This window comes from Amphibalanus amphitrite, unplaced genomic scaffold, assembly GCF_019059575.1.
Source record: "Amphibalanus amphitrite isolate SeventyFive unplaced genomic scaffold, NRLGWU_Aamphi_draft 000398F_arrow, whole genome shotgun sequence".
In the NCBI taxonomy this organism is placed as follows: domain Eukaryota; kingdom Metazoa; phylum Arthropoda; class Thecostraca; order Balanomorpha; family Balanidae; genus Amphibalanus; species Amphibalanus amphitrite.
In genome coordinates this window covers 514,777-534,683 of record NW_024881892.1, presented here as the reverse complement: position 1 = coordinate 534,683, position 19,907 = coordinate 514,777, and the positions used below count along the sequence as shown (strand labels likewise).

Here is a 19,907-nt window from a genome sequence, read left to right as displayed (position 1 = left end):
TTTTCATACTCCTGATAATCTTATCAACAATGCTCAATTCAACGTTTCAATACCTGAATTCATACGTACTGCAGGATTACTTGGATGTAGGAGGGTCGGCTTATTGTATGTATTTGGTAGTGCTAGTATAATATAGTATACTTATACTATAGTTATAGTATTATCGTGGATGAGATAATCATCCATGGTATTATATAGTAACTTATTTGGTAGGGCTAGTTTGGTTTCATGTAAACACAAACGTAGATAGGCAAGGTGATCACATGAGACGATCTAGACTTTGTTTCATATAACTGCATCAATAAAACCGGTGAAAACATCAGTTTCCAACTAGTATTACCAAATTAAAAAGTTTTCGTTAAAGATAAGTAGAAATCGCATGATGCAATTGTAAGTGAGACTAGCTTGAGCTCGCCTCGATGGTGACGCGAAAATACCTACTATCACAAAAAATAATGTCACGTCAGGAAGGGACAGATAATTAATGAATGGCAGTTGTACTTTACTTGCTAATGCGATAATGTAGCTCTCCTTTACCGTCATACGTTTCAAAGGAAGAAAATGCAACAATGTGTTACGTCCCTAAAGTATTCATTGAACTCCAAAGCGACAAAACGAACAAGTTCGGGCGGCTTATCGTATTACCGAGTGGCTACATTGCAAAACTGAATTCAATCACCACTCTTCTTTCTACCATAGTGTAGTTAGCATGCCAATAGCCTTTCAAACTCCTTTTCAATTGTCGGAGCATTTTTACAAGTTAAATGGACAGATAACCGAAGCCGGAACCACCTAAGCGGGTTTTGCAGCACAGGTTCTAATCTTTACTGCCCAAGAGGGAAATTTCAGGTTCACATCAGAATTTAGAGTCGAGTGTTTAGCATTCCAGTAGCCGGACACGGCCCATTCTACGCTCTGTTATCACCTGGCTTGTAACGTGAACTCTCCCCTAACTGCACCTCGTACCCAACCTCCACCTCTGACCTCAGGTCGTACCCGTCTCAAGCCCGCTTAGAATATTTCTGACCGCGGGTATACCCGGCTCCGCTCGCCTGAAATATTCCATTCAACTCTGAAATCCATGCCATTATGGTCATGCATCAAAAGGACGATATAAGTACGTAAATAAAAGGAAACAAGAGATTGCCTACTGATACAACAATAGTCGAGGCAATTGTCGTTGATTTCAGGAACAGTGCTCAAGACACACTGGAAAGTGAAAGCCTCCATTGGCCAGCGCCTTCTAACCATGTCGCGTATTTGCCCAGCGCCAACTCACATAGCGTCGGTAAGGCATACACGGCTCAAAATATAGCGACACCCACGCATTGACTGTCAAACAAGAATAAAAGGGGGCTGATCAATAGGAAATGATTCCCAGAATATGGCTGACTCTATTACACATACTGATGATATTTGGAAACAGTATGGCATAGGTATGTAATACTGTGCATTTTCTACATTGTTGATGATTTGCCAGGGGATCAAACGATCATTGTGGACTCAGAACAAACTAGCACCGGACAGTTTGTGGAAGAAACCCGGTACCATGACCCCAGGTTTACAAGGTCCATAGATTGAGTTCATAGCTAATTCACTGATGACACAATCAGCATGATTTTCGCTAGGTCATTGATCTTACGGGGCCCAATAAATGAAGATCAACTTGATAAAAGTCATCCACATACTGCTACAAACCTATGACATGATGCAAATCGTGTAACCAGATCTATCACTATCAAACTCCTCGTCTTTCCTAGTAGAATGTGGAGCTGCCGTGCACTCTGCATTTTCCTGCGACATCAAAGGCAGCGAATGCATACGAGTAGCATGAAGACGCTGATATCAATTCCTGTGTAAAAGCAGCCTATCCCCATCTGCCACCCCCCTGTCTATTCAGACACACTCGCCGGGGTCACTCAGTGTCCCACCCGGCACCCCTCGAGGCCGCCGAGGGCCACTCACCTCCTCGAATATGAACTGGTCGAATTCCTCCAGCGGCCGGCCGTACATGTGAGTCGGGAACGGCGAGAACTTGGTGGGCAGCACAGAGCCATCCTGCAGGCGCGCGTTGCGGCGCGGCAGCACGCCAAAGTGCTTGCGGGCCTCGGCCGTCCTGGTCTCGAGCCGTTCCAGCGAGGCCTGTGTGAAGGGTTTGATGGTTCCCGGCGGCGGCGTGCTGCCGCCGCTGGCCGTGCCGCTGCCGGCGGTGGGCCGCCGGCCGGGCCGGCCGCGGCGCAGCACCCACTGCAGCGGCTTACCGCCGCCCATGGCGGCCCGGCGCACTGACTCCGAGCTGACCGGTCACGGACACTGCCGGCGGCGACTCCCGCTCGGCGGGCGCATGGTGCGACACTGGCGGTCGGCCGCCGCCCGAGCCGGCCGCCCACCGCCCGGGCCGCCGCCGCCGCCGCCGCCGCCGCCCGCCGGTCCCGTCTCCAATCAATGGTCGTGTGCAGCGCCGACCCGGCGCCGCCAGCGCGCACACATTCGCACACAGTCGGACCACAGACGGGCCGCGAGCACGGCGCCGGTTCAAGGGCTATCTTACGGACTTCAACCTGTCCCAATGGTTTTACACTGAAACGAATATTGACGTGCGAAGTCATGTTTAGGTAAAACATTGCCATCCATTTCGTAATAGGTATTGAAAAATATAAGTACATACTACATAATGTGCTGCACCATCAATTCATTTTCAAACTATGTAGGCAATCATTGCAAGGAGGCTGAAGGACGCAAGATAATCAGGTCCTCAGAAAAAAAAACATGACAAACGAGTTTGGAAGTTTATATTTTGGCTACCATCCTTTACCTTCCATACACGTAGAACCTCCCAAGATTTGACTTAACTAACTAGAGTAATGTCAGCTAACATCCTACCCCTACCCCTGCAGTGGTGACCGGTCGTGTCAATGACGCCCCCGGCATATCTCAGTGGCCCCGAGCATATCGTCCTTGACCCACGGACTCGAGCAGCAGTTCGAATAGCTGTGTCCCCGAACGGTTCAGGCTGCCGCCTGGAAAACCAGCAAATGCCGCAATAGTCGCGTTTACATAGCATTTTTCACGAGGCTCTAGTATATACGGCGCACGGTAACGCACAAGGTGAGTATTTACATATTACTTTCGAAGCTGAATATGGGCAATGCCTTTGTTATGCTTCTAAAAGTCAAGTTATGGATTATACCTAGGCCAACTAAATCGAGTTTTGCTATAACTACAAATGTACTGTCGCACTTACAATAACTCCCCCAATCACCTCGTTGCTGGTGCCCCGTAAGACCACCAAGTATTTCCTATAACCGATTAAAATCATTAATAATTAGGATTACCCGACATGAATAATTCTGCTTTGCCTTTGATTATTTGTATCGCATTCCGACAAAATGTATGACAGTTTCTACATTGATTACATAACAACAAATTCGTATAGTATCGCGTCCCTAAGACAAGCCCGAACACAACGTATTACACGTACCTATTTGCCTTCTCAACTAATTTTTGAACTGCTGGATAAGTTAAATTTGTTGACCCAAAGTTTGTGCCACTAAGGGGAAAACCGGAGAACTTTTCGTCGACGTCTGTTTAGGTTTGTTTTGTGGCTAAATTTATCCAGTGGACAGTGTATCGTCAGGTTCTGCTTGACGTAAGGCCATCCGCCAATATTCCTTTGAGAAGGAGGGAGAAACTTGAGCATTGCCTGCGCATCAGAAACTGTGACTGTTGCCGGATGGCATTGCCATCATTTCAAGCTGCTAAAAAACTCAGTTAAAAATAGATACCTAGGTATTCAGACAAAGGGAAAGAACACCGCTGAAATCGAGCAAATGTATGCAGCATTAGGCATTACATTGTACTGGTCAAATACCAGCAACAGGATGAGCGCCTGGTCTGGAAATACCATGCAAATGGTATGCAGATCCGGCTGGTGTGAGAAAGTTTCAGCATTCGTCCGAAAGCCTTTCTTTAAAACCATTCGTTACAATAGTAATTCCCCTGCAGCACCCACATTACAGAACTAGCCAGCCCTAAAATAATTATTGAATACCTGAAAAGTCACCTAAATGCTGGAAAGAACAAAATGCAGCAAAAAAAAAAAAAACTGGCAATGCCCATTGGGCATCCAGTTGGTATCCACATTGTGTGCTCATAACCCCGCACTTCGTTGTATAGTAAAAAAAGATAAGAACGTATTTATAAGTCAGGTCGGGACCCACAGCGTTCGCCCTAATCTGACCAGCAGAATCACCGCGGTTGGTTTCAATTCCGCCGTCCGGCCTGTGGAGATCAGCGTCCCTGCGCGGCCGCTGCTGCTGTCCCCGACTCGATATCACCCGGGAGCGATCTGGGCCGGCGTGTTTTCAATGCAGTCCGATCGGCGGGCCGGCGATGGCCCGCGGCCTGCTCCCATATTGATTACATGCGGCACCGTCGGCACGCCAGCCGCCGATTCCATCTGCAGGTGCGCCCGGCCCGACCGTCTGATGGGCGCTGAGGTGGGGTACGAGGAGGGAGGGGAGGGGAGGGATGGTGGCATGGTGTGTGGGGGTATGATGTGTTGGCACTCGTGTGCTGTGTTGTTTATTGCGTGGTGTTTTTGTAATGGTTTTATGTATAGTGCGTGTCCACCTTGCCAGCATGCTATGTGACGAGCTGTTATACAGGGTTCGTCATCACACACAAAGGAAGTGGTAGAGGAAATCTGGGGACTCTTTTGTCGAGGACATTCCGTGGCACAGCTGAGAAACAATACAAACAGCCTGCAGTTCGCATCAAACCTGATTATAATTTATAACTCCTCTCTTGACCTCATAAACTGTATCTTCAAAAAACATACAGTTAAAATACAAAATCAGTGAACATGACTACGGATAATCTCCCGTCAAACTAAGCTTATTGTTCCAGTCTGATATTTTGTTAATGGCCCTTCCTAACTCTACTTGCTCTCCCCATCCTGTTCATGCGTTCTAGCACTACTCTTTTTCTTATACTCTCCATTGCACTCTCACTCTCCTCAATGCAGCGGCTGCAGCGGCCGATCGGTGGCAGAGAACGCCTGATGTCTGTCAGATTTCCACTATGTGACAGTCAGATGACGGTTCGTCGTCGGCGACAGAGGGGTCGTCGCCGGCGACGGTCTCGCCGATGATGGGCGTGATCGATGCCTGGCCAGTCGGACCACGCCCCCAGTCGACACCTGCCGACGACGGCCTGTTGACCGAGAACCCGCCGCCGACACCACATCGACGCCGTCGTCGTCGTCGTCGTTGTCGACGTCGTTGATCGTCCGAGGTGATGAACGTAGTGCGACGGTGATTCTGATGAACCGTACGGCGGAGACGGTTATTCCCCGAGCTGATGAACCCAGCCGCTGGCGGCGATTCGCCTGAGTGGCGATTTCCACAATGTCGTTTCGGAGAAAACGGCGGTCGCCCTCGCGGGAACTCGTCTCGATCGCTTGGCAACACGGGCACTGCAATTAAGTTTTACGAGGAGGAATCTACGGCCGGTGTGTGAGCGCTGCTCGATGCAACGTCAAAGGGTACGATGGCTAGCAAATTATTTGGAAAAACACAGTTTTGTAACAACTTTTAACCCGCGCCCTGCTGGGGGGGGGGGTGTTTGAACACCCCCCTTGTGGTTTTTCGCGAATATCTCAAAAACGGCGGCGCGGAGCGCCGCCGTTTTTGGTACACCTTATCATACATCAATTCTACACATGTTGTGAAAATTTCAGACCAAGGTCATTCAAGGTCAGGTCACCAGGTCACTTGAAGTGACCTCACCTCATAAAAAGTTTCAATGCCTGTCATAGCTACACCGAGTGACCGATCGCTTTGAAACTTTCAGCGATTGCTAAGAGCAATAGCATGTACAAAATGTATATCTCAGAATTTTGATATCGATGACCTAAGGTCAGGTCAATTTTGCGACCTCCCCATTATAAGTCAATGGGAGAAAATTGAAATGCGCCTCTTTTGGACGAAAGACATTATAAACACTCCCAAACACTGAATTACAAGTGGTTTAGACACACTGAACATGGAAATGGTGTCCGTGACCCCTGTTTATGCCCTGAGGTCATCTTAGGTCACGAATGGTATCTAACAGTTTTTCGCAAATAACTTTTGATAGCGGCATGCTAGAGCGATGAAAACGCCCTAGATGTGTTCAGCTCGACGATACGGATCGACTGATATGCAACATGACCCTTTCCGGTCAGGTCATGACCTTGACCTGAGGTCAAATTTTCAAGTTGACCTTTCAAGGTCAAGTTATAGTTCATTCGATGCGTCTTGACGAGAGGAACACGATGCTGGTAAAAGTAAGCTCGTACAAGGCTTGGGTCAAAAGTTATTGCAGAAAAACTGTTTCCGAAAAAATCGGCTATTTTTGCAGTTTTTGCCCCCTGCAGGCAAAACCGTTGACGTTAGGTCAAATCTGAGAGAATTACTCAGAAAGGGCGTTAATAGGGCTATCGAATGCGCTTTTCCGCGGCGCTGTAGCTCTATTGGTTCCCGAGTTATGCGCTGGCTTCTTGGAAATTGTCGACATTCGACCTGGAAATCGGCGAAATTTTTCCTTCAATGACCTCTGGTGACCTGACCTTTGACCTGACCAAAAAATTGACCGAAGTGATTTCCTCATTATTTTTGACGCTCTTTCGAACGCCGCCTTCCGCGTATCGCTACGTGGCCCAGGAGCCGAGTTAGAAGGGGGGGTGTTCAAACACCCCCCCCCCCCAGCAGGGCGTGGAAATCCAGGACCCCCAGCCGGGCGCGGGTTAAAGTAAGAGCCAGCAGCTGCTGCGTGACGCTATCGTCTTTGCAGTTGTGCACGGCATGTATAAGTGTTTGTGCTTCCGCGTTTTACCAAAACTCATTCCAACTCGTGAGCCTCCCGGCTCAAATCACAGTGGATGGCGGCGTTGTTTGTTCGATCCAGTCCGGAAAATGGCAAACGCGGAGCGGGCAGGGCTGACGCAGAGATCAACACTAGCACCGGCTGGGATTGTCGGCGCACTTTGCATAATAGTCGCACCGTGCCAACACGCAGCGAACGGCGGTCCGTTTGCAGCCCGACTGTGGAATCGGTTTGTAGGCCGACTGTGGAAAACAGGAGGACCGTGTCTGGGCTGTTCCAGCCGTACATAGGTGAAAGAAGATGGCTGTTTTGTATGCGAGCTTCCAAGAGGCTTTATAACGTCAATGTTCTATGCTTACGGTGCTTCATTTATGTATTTATGTTAGGAACAAGAAACATTAAACAATCATGTTTATTCTTTAACAAGATACAGATTGCAACATTCAATTTACAAGATAACCATCTACATGTACTGACAATGCCTACAATCGGAAATGTTACCCTGACCTGCAAGGCATAAAAAGATATCGTCCTCAAACATTGACAGAATTTAATAATGGCTGCATACTGAAAAAGAGGCAGCGCCGACCGCGAACGACAAATATTTGGTCGGTGCGCTGCAGAACACTAACAGGAAACCCGACCAGACATGCTAATTGTTGGCGCGTGCGTGTGCTGGATGGCCTACGTCTCAATGTTGGCCGTGGCGGGTCAGGGACAGCAGTTGTCGACTGCACCCAGTACCCAGCCCACAAGCCCACACAGTCCCACCCCACCCCACCCCGTCCAGGGCGGTCTCAGATGGCCCAGTGTGTGGAGCTGTGTACCGCAGCCACCCCGGTCCCAGGGGACCCTATTATCCCCCTTCCCTCCCTCCCTCCCGGAGCTGAGAGGTTGACCTACAGTGCCACCCCTCCCCTCCCCCTCCGGCCGACAGTCGGTATCGACCTGGGAACCAGGAGGGAGGGAGGGGGAGTTAACTGTCGGTACGCGCCCACCCTCACTCGGCGATTACTGGTCCGGTAGTGCTGAATTATAATCTAAATAAATAATGTGAGGATTATGGCTACATAGACCCAAAGGACAAAATAAAGGAAATTTACTCTAAAGTTCCTGCGCGTTTAGAGATAGCATAGAGCAAAGGTATGTTGCCGCTCTTCCTCAGAAAACAGCATTAGCATTAGGTAGGTACTCCAAAAACAAAAACGGGTGACAGTGAGCTTTTCATGGGGCATCTACCGAGTTGGTCAACATCGGTCAGTATCATGACACGCTTTGGCACAAGAAGTTGGCCATTTATTTCGCATGGTCACGTTCATGCAGCTAACGTTCATCACGTTCTAAGACGTCTCCAGGAAATGTTTATTCAATTGACCCCCGAGGTTAGGTCAGGGGTCATATGACAATTGAGGTTAGAGTTCAGGTACCCTCACTTCGTACAATTCAGTGCCATTGGTACGAGTCTAGAACATAACCTTTTTGTCGCTTGTGTTGACTAGTACAATTTGAGTGCCAACATATTGGGATCGATTCGGTCTATTCCCCGATAGATCGGCGTGGGTTGCGAAAGGACAAGAGGGCGGAATAATTGTTTGGGGCTAATTGTTTGTTTTATCATATTTATAAAGACAAGACAATTTCTCCTGTAATGGTAACACAAAGGTCGGACTCGGAGGGGTACCAATGCTGGAAATATTTATAACATTTTATAAATTGTATAAGCTTTCCTTAATCGGAAAAGAAAACAATGAACTAGCTACAATGCATATACGAAAAATTGCATAATATTGTACGTACGAATTGTACGTACAATTAAAATAGAAAGTATGTCATTCAACACCTTTTCAACAAACGGTAAAGACCGATACCACAGTCCAACTCCATAAAACAGCGCTCTCTGATCATCGCCTGCAAATGTGGGTGCTGGAGAAGTGTCAGTCAACGCCTGTTCCCAGAGGGGCTCCGTTAGCAGAAAACAACACCGCCACCTGAGCACCGCATTACGTAACACAAACATGATGCATTGATGCGCCCCCATGCTGTAGGTACTGGGTCAGACTTAATCCGATAATTAGCTCTCCCTAGTCTCTTTGGTAAGTCCGGATTGCATGGCTTCGAAATGAAGACAAAACGTGTAACTATTTGAATAGGTAGACCAATGCTCACATTTTAAAGGGACTATCCCACCTTCAAAAAAGTACCGTTTAGGACTCGGAAATGTTACTCATGATATTTTGACGAATTCTGCAAGTTTTTACGCGTTTTCATCGTATACTTTTTGAGATATTGCGACTTTCATATTTCATCGTGACGTCATTTACATCGAATCTGTGACGTAATGAAGGATTCACTTCATGTCAATGTGAGGGGAAATTTGGCAGCAAATATATTTGCTCTCAAATATGACGCGGCTCATACAATAACAAGAGTGTCTCTGATTAGCTTATTCGTAAATCAAGTGATACTTCACCTTGAATGTGTGGCAGGCGTTCAAAAGGCAAATGAGTAATGACGTCATCAAATGGCCGTTAATAGTTAAGAGATAGGGCCTTAGCTAAGGCCCACTTTTCAAATGATGGGAACGAATTTCTTTAACACCACGAAACTGAGGATATTGCGACCAGGTGGTTTCGATATTGCGGATATTGCGACATAGTGGTTTCTGAACCTGGCCGCCAACTTGGCTATCTCAACTCAGAACTAATGCAAAGGTGGGACAGTCCCTTTAAGTTTCCAGAAGTCTTTGCATTGGTGGATCAGGAAAGGCGGTCTTGACCTCAGGGCGAGTCCAAAACACGCAGTTCATAAAAAAAATCGACAACATACCAAGGAACTCAACTGATCTCGGTACTAGTACCACTATGTAAGCTGTATGTTCGAATTAAGCAAAATATAATCGCCAGGACCAGATATAGTCATCGGCATGCAGTCCGCCGCAACGTGTTAATATCTTCCTGACCCTGAGACAGCATCCCGTGGCGCCGCGTTACATAACCCGCCCATGGGCGGCACAGGACTGTTCAGGTAGGCTGGTCCCCATCGACACTCGAGGGCCCTCGTTACCGGATTGCCCCCCGGAAAGTGGCTCCGACCGCTCCTCCCCGATCCAGTCCCGCCCGTGTTATTGTGTTTGCACGGCGCTAGGGACGCTTCGGCGCCTCCTGGTGGTTGGACCGGCAGGTAGGGACATCTAACGGAGGGAGCTGAAAGCTGCAGTTCATAAAATGCTAAAACTGGTGACAGAGGCCGTTGCTACTCTGTTAAGGGTGCGATGTTAATGTTAAGTCAATGGGAGGCGAAAAACCGCAATATCTTGAAAACCGATAGAGATATTAGCCTCAAATTTGGCATGTACCTGCTCCATGGGTATACAAAGCCTACTTTGGACAAGTTGTTTGATTCCGTGCAATATTCACGTTGATATTGCACGATAAAGGTGGAAAAACTGAAAAGTTTGAGCCGAAATTCATTAAATGTCATTCAAACTAGGCGCAAAAATTGAATGGCACCCGCATCTCCTCAAAGTGGACAACAATTCTATGTACTCCGATTTTCCATTTTCTTTTTGCAATGTTGCAAAAAATGAAAGTAAAACTTTGCTCATCTTTCATTTTTTGTGTGAGGCATAAAATAAAAAACCGGCTACATAGAAATGTGCACAGAACATTTCTTCACACGAAAATGAAGTTTACTTTTCAGAAATATCTGAACTGTGACTGGAATTAAGCCCGATTCATATCCACTTTTTGACGGTTTTGTTGGTTCAAGGGAGTGCCGCTAGATGTCGTATGGGTCTCCGCCTCGGTCCCTGCCGTTCCCCCATGTAATAAAACCTGCGAGTCGCGCCGACCGGCGGGGAGGGACTGTCAACACACGGTGATTTACGGTCTGGGGTTCCCGCGTGTGCCGGTGGCCGTGAAACTCTGCCGGAACAGAAGCGAACTCGGGGTTGTCGGAGGAAAATACGGATGGTGGGTGGATGGAATGAGATTAGTGGATTTTATATAAGTAGTATATCGATACACAGGTTACCAACTACCAACCTTGGCGCATATACTTTACCTTCTCCCCTAAATAAACATGGGTATTGCATGTGAACTGTGATGGCATGCTTGAATTTGATTGTGGCCAGTCTGTCTATACGTCAGTAATATTACAATCGCATAGTACCTACTCTGAAGCTGCATTTGTATAGCGATCACAATTCACAACACGTCGGCAAATAATGTGGTATCGGTATAGGTATAGCAACCACATGGTGAAGCTCAAGACCAAGAAGGAAGAACCAGTACTACTATGTATTGTAATACTCACGGAAAGTAATAAAACAGTGCATCAGTAATTATACATATATCAGCGATGCATCACACATAAATCCCCAGTATGGCGTCTGCTCTGCTGACACAGTGCAGAGGCGAAGCCAATGAAAACATACCAGTATAACCGGTACATAATATTGCATCCATGGCATGCATTGACATATTGCATTCGTACATGACACGAAACTGACACAGAACAAGGAACACAAAATGAGATCGGCATGATGCTGAGCGAATGCTTCAGTTTTGACACGATTGCTGAAATTACCTTAGCTGATGCGTGGTCGACATCTGAGCCAATGATTGTTACATCGAAGTCTCATTCACTGTTGTGAGTCGCTCCCTTTTTACCCTTTTTGCCATGATGGGATGAGTGACAAAAAAAGTTTCAGCTTGTTAGATGTGTGGCAGGGCTAGTCGCCTCATCCCGTATGTTTTTTTTTTCTTCACGTCTTTGCCCTTGGGCTCCCTATACCTTGACCGCTCACGGAACGGCATGTGTCGTGCTTTGCGGGGATTCATTTCAGGCACGATGCACTCATCATAAAATGCCTTCACTTTTTCAGTCTGTTTGTTTGCGATGAACGTTTCGTCAGCAGCTATGCGCTGACATGACGTTTCGTTTGGTGTCCAGACAAAAAAGTCACAGAACTTTGCACCAGTGCAAGCCAACTTGCACTGAACTTGGGTGTAATATTGGTGACTCTTTTTTAGCTCAAGTTTGTCGTCAAGAAAAAAAAACTAGTTAGTCCACTAGGAGACGCAGCCAGTCTTTCCAGTGAAGTGTTCTCTGCACTTTTGGGACATTTCACTTCTACTATGATGTCATCAGAAACGATTCCATCAGGAGTGGCGGCCAAAAATGGATGCTTCGGGTGCACTACCAGCCCAACTGGTCTTTTCACTTCAGTGTTTGTTTGCTTTTCATATGCTTGTATAGCTAGCTCCTCGTTGACGCGGCCATACTGCAGAGCAGGTGTATCTAAATCTTTTGTTGTATCGTAAAGAAGTCTGTTCATGATGTTTTTGTTTGACGTTGAGTCTCGCATATTCGCTATTTGGTGAAAGGTTATCGCAGTGACGCGTTTGCGTCGCTCGCGGTGCCACTCTTCCTTGACATCAGCAGTGTTCTCAGCGATTTGGGCACGCTCCACAGCAGTGCTTCCAAGGCTGTCTAAGAACTCCTTTGTTTTGAGCTGATATTGCTGAATATCGCGGTCCTCTAAGTCGGGTGCTGCACAGCCGGGTCCGTAGTCCCCATCTGCCCCCGCGAGAGAACGCCGGACGTATCTGCTAACCCTTTTGGCCGGATCTTTGGGACGTTGGAGACGTTTCTTTTGAGCGACATTGACATATTTTTCATGATCTTTGTTGGACTTTTTTGATATTTTTGTTTGAAAACATCGATGTGCATCTGGCTGCCGGACTGGAAGGCTAAAGCTGCTGCGGCACAGCGGTCATGGTATCCACGTTTCTGGTAGTGGTTTACCCGTTTACCGCCGAGGGTTTTTGCCACCTGCGACATCAAGTTTTCGGCTAGGTTGCTGGTAGCGTCGTAAACGACAAGACTTCTACTTTTGTTGCACAGGGCTGGGTACCAAATTGTCATGCAAACCAGATAGGACAAAGGTACTCGTAAGTCATATGCAACATTTATTTCCAAGACGGAAGTGTTGATTATCGACTGCATGGGCAAATCATGCTCTTAGACTACATAGAATACATACGTACTACATGTTCCAGAGTCGACGTCGATAGAGTTTGGACGGCTCCGACTTTGACTCCTCAGTTGTTGCCACGACCCCGGACGATTCCAACTCCGAAACCCTGGTATTTAGGACACTGTATGCCGTTGTGCACTCTGTGACTGAGGTCACGGGCAGCGTAAGCCGACTCCAGATATTGACGATAGGATCCATTTTCTGCTTGACCAGTTGGAGGTAGTCAGTTATGGAATGGACGGAGTGGATGGCGTCCGGGAGGGGAGGGGGAGGAGGTAGAGCACTGGCAGTGGCACTGGAGAAGCAAGTTAAATAATCATCCCTTCCATAAGTATAGCAGCCGTTTGAGAAAAAGGTGGATGGTTGGTAGGTATAGATATTTCTGTGAAGTTCCCAAGGAACATATTACATGGTTGCTAGCAGTCAATAAAATACAGCTTGCTATAAAAGCAAGCAAGCATACCAATACCTCGTTTACCTATAGGTAAAATTGATATTTTGTAATATTTGTAGTTTGTACCTACTTCCAGTCCAGAGTCTACTTGATATGCGCATGGGGCTTAGCTTCAAACGACATGCTTTCAAATGAGAAATAGATGAGAAACGGAATACGAATCTTCCAGCTCATAGTCTGCTCCATTAAAATAAGATTGTGCGCATGGGGCTTAGCTTCAAATGAGAAAGTAGATGCTGAACTTCCCGTTGTTGTTTCGGAGCGAGCGAAGTCTTTTCAATATAAGAGCGGCCCGGCCCAACCCGGCCCGGGCTGTAACGCTTTTGAAAGGCTAAAAAAAAAACTCAGCAACCGCTGGGCCGATTTACTTGCGGTAATTTTGTATAGCCTGATTCCTTCTACCAAGTATTTGACTTCTTTCGATGCATGTGGGTGACCCCCTATGCACGTGCCACGTGCAAAACGAAGAGGAGTCATTTTTGTAACAATTGCAATATCTCAGTAACTACTTGGCCGATTGCGCTGAAACTTTGCATGTAGGTAGGCAGTAGGCACCCACTAGGTAATGCATTTTCATGTCCCACAGTTCATGTGGGGTGCTGCTGCACGTGCGCACGTGCAGGGGTCGATTCCAGATCTCGAGAACGGCTGGACCGATTGCGCTCAGATTTGGTTAGCGCGGTTAGGGATCCGTTAGTAGGGTGCCGTGCAAAAGTCAGTTGGGACCCATTTTGCACGTGCGCACGTGCAGGGTGCCGCTTCTAGATCTCGAAAACGGCTGGGTCGATTGCGCTCAAATATGGCACATTGCTAGAGACCGGTTAGTAGGGTACCGTGCACAAGTCAATTGGAGGTAGGTACCCCCTCACAATTTCCCACGTGCAAGGCCCACCCTCTCGCTCGCTCCGTTTGTCGTCCTATAAGGCGTTTTACTGGTAGTATGTGTAGCAATGTGAATCTAGCACTGCATTTCACTAAAACAATGCCGTCAGGTCAATCATGTGAGGATATCAGACGCATTCTTGTGACTAGAGCTGCGGCAGACTCAATATTCGATAACATGTATCCATATCAAATAATCAGTTTCGTTCTAACTGGGTAGGACGTACCTACACCAGGCTAAGGACGGCGCCGGGAAGGCCTGTCGAGAGACGTGTTCCTTCCGCGCGGTGTTTACACACCAGATCTCCCTCAGTCGGTGCCGCCCGCCGCGCCGGCGCAGTAACCAAACGTCGTTATCGTAAGGGCCGTGAAATGAGGAGGGGGAGAAGGTCATTAACGTGGGAAAAAAGCGCTCTACCCTGGTGACATCTACTGGCTGAGAATCGGAGTAGTAGTGCTCGGACACCAACGCTGAGCGGAGCCACCTCCGAAGTTAACGCACCCTTAAAAGTAGTTCGGTGTTCACTTTACTTTTAGTGGGCAGACAAAGTGAATCACAAAGGTATGAGCGAACTTCACGACGTGAAAAATGCACATGATGTTTCTCACGCCATTCATTTTTGAAAGCATGGCGTAAACTTTCTGAGGTAGGTAAAAGTTTGCAATTTAGCCCAACATTTGGGAGAAATTGTGGTCTGAAGACATTTATTCATACCTAAGACTGGGTGTCTTCTGGATGGGCTCAGCCCCGACGACTCACCAGGGTGTCCGCCCACACCAATGTACCCCCCCCCCCCACACCTGATTCCTATCATCCTTCCGGCAATGCGATGGCCTTTTTAGACGGAAAGAGCCTAACCCAAGAAAAAAAGTGACTGTCGCTGGCGGGCCATGGCCCGTGGGGGTCATGAGTGGACTGCTCCACCATGTCCTCTTTGGAAGCTATCACGTTCCCTTCAGCAACGGCTGCACAATATGAAAAAGTGGAAACGTATAAGGGACAATTTGAAGTGTATGCCATGAATACTTATGTAATGTGGTTTTGGGTTTCACCTCAGGTCAACGGTTACGATACCAGAAATTATGTTTGTAGCTCATTACAATGAACAGTTTCGTAAAATAAGTCATGACAATGCATGGATGCAAATTGTGCAAAAATATCTGGACAAGCAGGTCTGTCATGGATACTCATCCTCCTAAAGGGATTGAAGGCGTCATGTCGCCTATTTCTCCAATCATTTGTCAATACTATTCATATTACTACACACGCATCCAAACACAGAAGAAAATTATGCAAGCCATGGAATCTGACCCTGCCTCTCGATGCTAGGCATTTTATCCGGCCGTTTTTAGGGCTGAAATAAAAAGCTGCCAATACCTAACGGGACCATCATGTGCCTGGCTGCACAGCACTGCCTGGGCGCACCTCATTAGTGAAGTGATCAGAGAATCGGCGTCACTCACCCGAACATAAACGCACTTCCGCCGTGTTTTCTTTTAGCGATTCTCTCGCCCACACCAGGGTTTTTGTCATAGCATACCTCTGTCGCCTGAGATGGGTTGTAGGAATAAAAACTGAGTGAACATTTCACTGGTCGTTCAACCATCATAAATAGCTCAATAGCTTTAGTAAACTACTTAAATGGCAACATTTTGACAGTAACATATGCGACCATGCGACTAAGGTACTGCACTTCAACCAGTCCGCGGTACGCACGGCAGCCTGATAACAAACGAGCTCAACACTTTGACCTTAATTGGGAATTTCTAACCGTAAAGCGCCAACACATGACGTTTCAGGTTCGTTTGGATTTAAATCTTCTTTGTAATGAGACCACTTTCTACGGCGAGATTGTTGAATTTATGGCACTTTGGTGAGTTTGTTTACAACCTCAACACACGACCAGCGACGGTTATCAGCCTAGTGAAACAGAACTGACACGATCTGAGTGTTACGTCATAAACCACCTCGAATTAGGGAGCGTAACTTTCAGGCAGCACAATTGGAAGCACGCAGTGTTACGGTTTGAACAGATTGACAGGCTCTCCACATGGGAGAAAAGACCGATAAAGAGTGGGCACAACTAATATTTTTCTCATAAAGGAAATATCTTAGTGGACAATGCTGTATTGACTTTTAAACCGTTGGCTGAGTTCAAGGAAGACAACAATATGTGAGCTTGTGGCCTGTGGGTCTATCACCACACTGCTGAACAACATTGTTAAAAAGTCAGCACATATATCAGCACAAGTCATCATATGAAATTATCTTAACCCTATTCCTGGCGGGGGGGGCCTCAGGAGCCCCCCCCCCCTGAGGTTTTTTGGTTATTTCTCCCAAACGCGTTGAGCTAGGAAGCTCAAATTTTCTGACTTTTCCTAAAAGGCTTCTACGCAACATGTCTGAAAATTTTGAGTTGATCTGACCCCAGGTCAGGTCACCAGAGGCGGTTTGGTGACCCTACCTCAAAAAAGTTTGCAATCACGCCAGAGCTAGAGTTTTTGACCGATCAATTTCTTCTCTTCAGGCTTTAGTAAGGGTACCAGTATGTGCAATTTGTATATCTCGGAATTTTGATATCGGTGACCTAAGGTCAGGTCAGTTTCGCGACATCCCCATTATAAGTCAATGGGGAAAAAATCAACTCCCTGTTTTTACCACTAAAACGGGTCGGAATGGCCCCATATACCATACATGACTTCATATACGATCAACCTTCACTACCTTGAGGTCTGTTTTGCTGTTGGGCAGCTGTGAGGTCATGTGACGTCATCAAAGGTCACCAAAGGTTTTTGGCCAATAACTCCATACAGGAACAAGATACAGACGCGTGGATGGTCTCATTGTGTTCAGCTCGTCAAGACGCATCGAATGATATACATGATGACCTCGAGGTCACGTGACCTGAGGTCAACCTTTGACCTTGACCTTGCGAGGTCAACATATATATCATTCGATGCGGATTGACGAGAGGATCACGATGATGCCCTTAGTTTGTTCCTATCTTGACTAATTCGAAAGTTATTCGAGAAAAACTCTCTCCATATCTAGCGCCGCCATTTTGACTTTTTCGACCCCTGTGACGTCATCTTTGACCTGACCTGAAAATGACCTTAGTAAAAATTGTAGATCTTGACCGTGCGTATCCGATGCCGTTTACCGTTTGTCGCTATCTTGCTTCGTTCTCGAGATCTCAGGGGGGGGCCGAATCGCCCCCCCCCCCCGCCAGTTTCTTGTCCCGGCGGAGCCCGCCAGGAATAGGGTTAAAACTTCAAGCAGCTGGCTGTCTACCAGCCTCAGATGACACTGGAGTCTGGAGAGGCAGAGCCTTTCACTTTGACCATCTTACATTTATCAGCTTATCTTTACAATGTGCGTCTCTCTTTCCGTTGCACTATGGCATAGATCGGCGACCAGGGGAGTCGCCCTCTGTGCCGCCGTGTTACACCGTCATAAACCAGATGTGCCCGGCAGCACCGGACTGCCGGGGTGCGCTATCCGCCGTAACAAATTATCAGCCGGGCTACCGATTGCACGCCAGTATGCCGGATGAATGGAAATAATGTGGGAGGAGCGCTGAGAAGTGGATGAGCACAGTCGCTTAACTAGAGCCACGCCGTTATCGGAGGGCATGGCTAATATACGACATGATTGTTACGACAGCAACCGTCGTTGCAGCGTTACGACTCGACTGTTTCAAGCATGTGCGCGGGTACAGCGCCTTAGTTGGGCGGCCAGACTCGCTGTTAAAGGGACTATCCCACCTTTAACATGGGGTTTGAGTTGAGATAGCCAAGTTTGCGGCGAGGTTCAGAAACCACTATCTATCTAGGTTGCAACCCCCGCGGCCTCTTGGTGTTGAAGAAATTCGTTCCCTTCATTTGAAAATGGGCCTTGTGCAAGGCCCTATCTTCAACATGGAGCGACCGTTAGTGTGACGTCACCTCGTTTAGTCATTCTGATTTAAATGGGTTTGTTCGTTGAAAAATCGCTTAAAACTTGGTCTGAACTTTGTTGTGGTGCCTACAGAGTAAAAAGAATCAGCTTTATGACAGTAATGTGGCCTGGGGAAGGAGGTAATTTTGGGCTGTGACGTCACATATTTGAAAGTTTGTGTTTGGAATATGGGAGGCCTAAGATGTTTAATGAAAAATAAATGCCAGAACCGTGTTCCTGGTCATCCAATCTATAAAGTCGGGCACAATTTAACTGGTTTTAACAACATTTTAGAAGGTGGGATAGTCCCTTTAAAAGCACCGGCATTGAGGACAGATCCGGGACTGACCATCCAGCGACACTGTGGCCAGTACCAGAGATAATGAATTGTTTGCCATTTACGGATGAGCCAATTCCAGTCCAGCTTCCCTGACCCGAGAAGCCCCGATCCAAATAGTTTGTAGTTGTAAGGAAGGCATGTGTAAGTAACTGTTTCTGACAATAACACAACACGCGTGCCTTGTTTTGGTAGGCGGTGGCAAAACAAATGGCGATGGCCTCAAAAACTCTCGTTTCTATCACCTATCTCAAAGCTAACGTGACCGCGCTGGGCACTTGATCGAAGGAAGCCATCTGGGCTCGCGTGCCCCTTAAACGGCCCTCTCCAATTAAGAATGACACCGACTCCGATGTGTTCCAGCCATATGCGGCACTGGATGGACGACCTAAGAGCAGGTCTGATAGATTCGTCTCGGATGGTTTACCGTTGTTCCATTCCAAGGAGGGCACACAGACTGATGCATAACGGTGCGCTGTCATTCAGGCATTGTGCCACTGAGGCAAACAGCAGGGTGGTGGTTACGGCACTTTTCCGATTGAATTACAAAAAAAGCAATGTGCATGAGTATGTACCGGAACACCGGGTGGCCCAGAAAAAAACGTTCCCAACTTTAAATCATTATTTCTCAAAAAGTGAAAAAGATACAACATTGAAACTTCGAATAGTCAATGCGGCACACATTTTCAGTAAATGGTGTGATTTTCATGGTGTTCGGTAAATTACTTGTTAAACAGTTCGTGTTTCAAGCATGCCGTGTAAAAATTACTTTTTTGCTCCGATGTTTACTCAAAAATGTGAGTGAACGGGTCACTTTCACCCCACGGCACCGCGGCCTAGAGCCATGACTGCTACTGGCAGCTAGTCTCATTGATGGTTCGGGTCTCAGGATGACACATTCCTCAGGGAAGCACGATGGCTCTGTGTCAGCGGCATCGGAAGAAGTTTCCAGTTTTCTAGCCATCTTGTGGCTCAAATGCTTTCCTGGCTGACCTTCCTAGGAAAAAGTAACTTTTCAACCAGGTTTTTTGTCATCTGCTGGCAATATTGTTTTTCATAAGCTATTCTGTGGTCTTCTGACACAGGAACCAGTCTGCTTTAGTTTGTTTTCCTTATCCGGTCGATTTACTGTTTGATCTACTGAAAGGAGGGTAATCAGCAGTAATCCATGCACCGTTCCACTCATGCTCGAAACATGATTTGGTGTTGAAACGAATGGTATCCATGAGCACCATTTTGGCTCAGTGTTTGAACATTCGGCACATAAGTGAGACAAAAATACTTAAAATAAGAACATACGTGTTGGTGTCATTCACGTGCTCTATTTTTTATTCTTTTTTTATAACATGGAACGTCTAACCCAATCATCACTATCGTTTGACATCGGCAA

At 47.1% G+C, this 19,907-nt stretch overlaps 1 protein-coding gene across 2 annotated transcripts in view; it reads right to left on the bottom strand.

The window, feature by feature from the left end:
• Positions 1 to 19,907, bottom strand: part of LOC122390517 (sodium channel protein 60E-like) — a 57,623-nt gene that overhangs the window by 33,745 nt on the left and 3,971 nt on the right. The window contains exon 1 of one of the 2 annotated variants that reach the window (XM_043383554.1): positions 1,966 to 2,337. The exons of the other annotated variant lie outside the window; for it this stretch is intronic. Coding sequence (XP_043239489.1) covers positions 1,966 to 2,271 — 306 coding nt within the window. The 5' untranslated portion in view covers positions 2,272 to 2,337. Of the gene's footprint in view, positions 1 to 1,965; positions 2,338 to 19,907 lie in introns of those variants that run through there. 2 annotated transcript variants of the gene reach the window in all.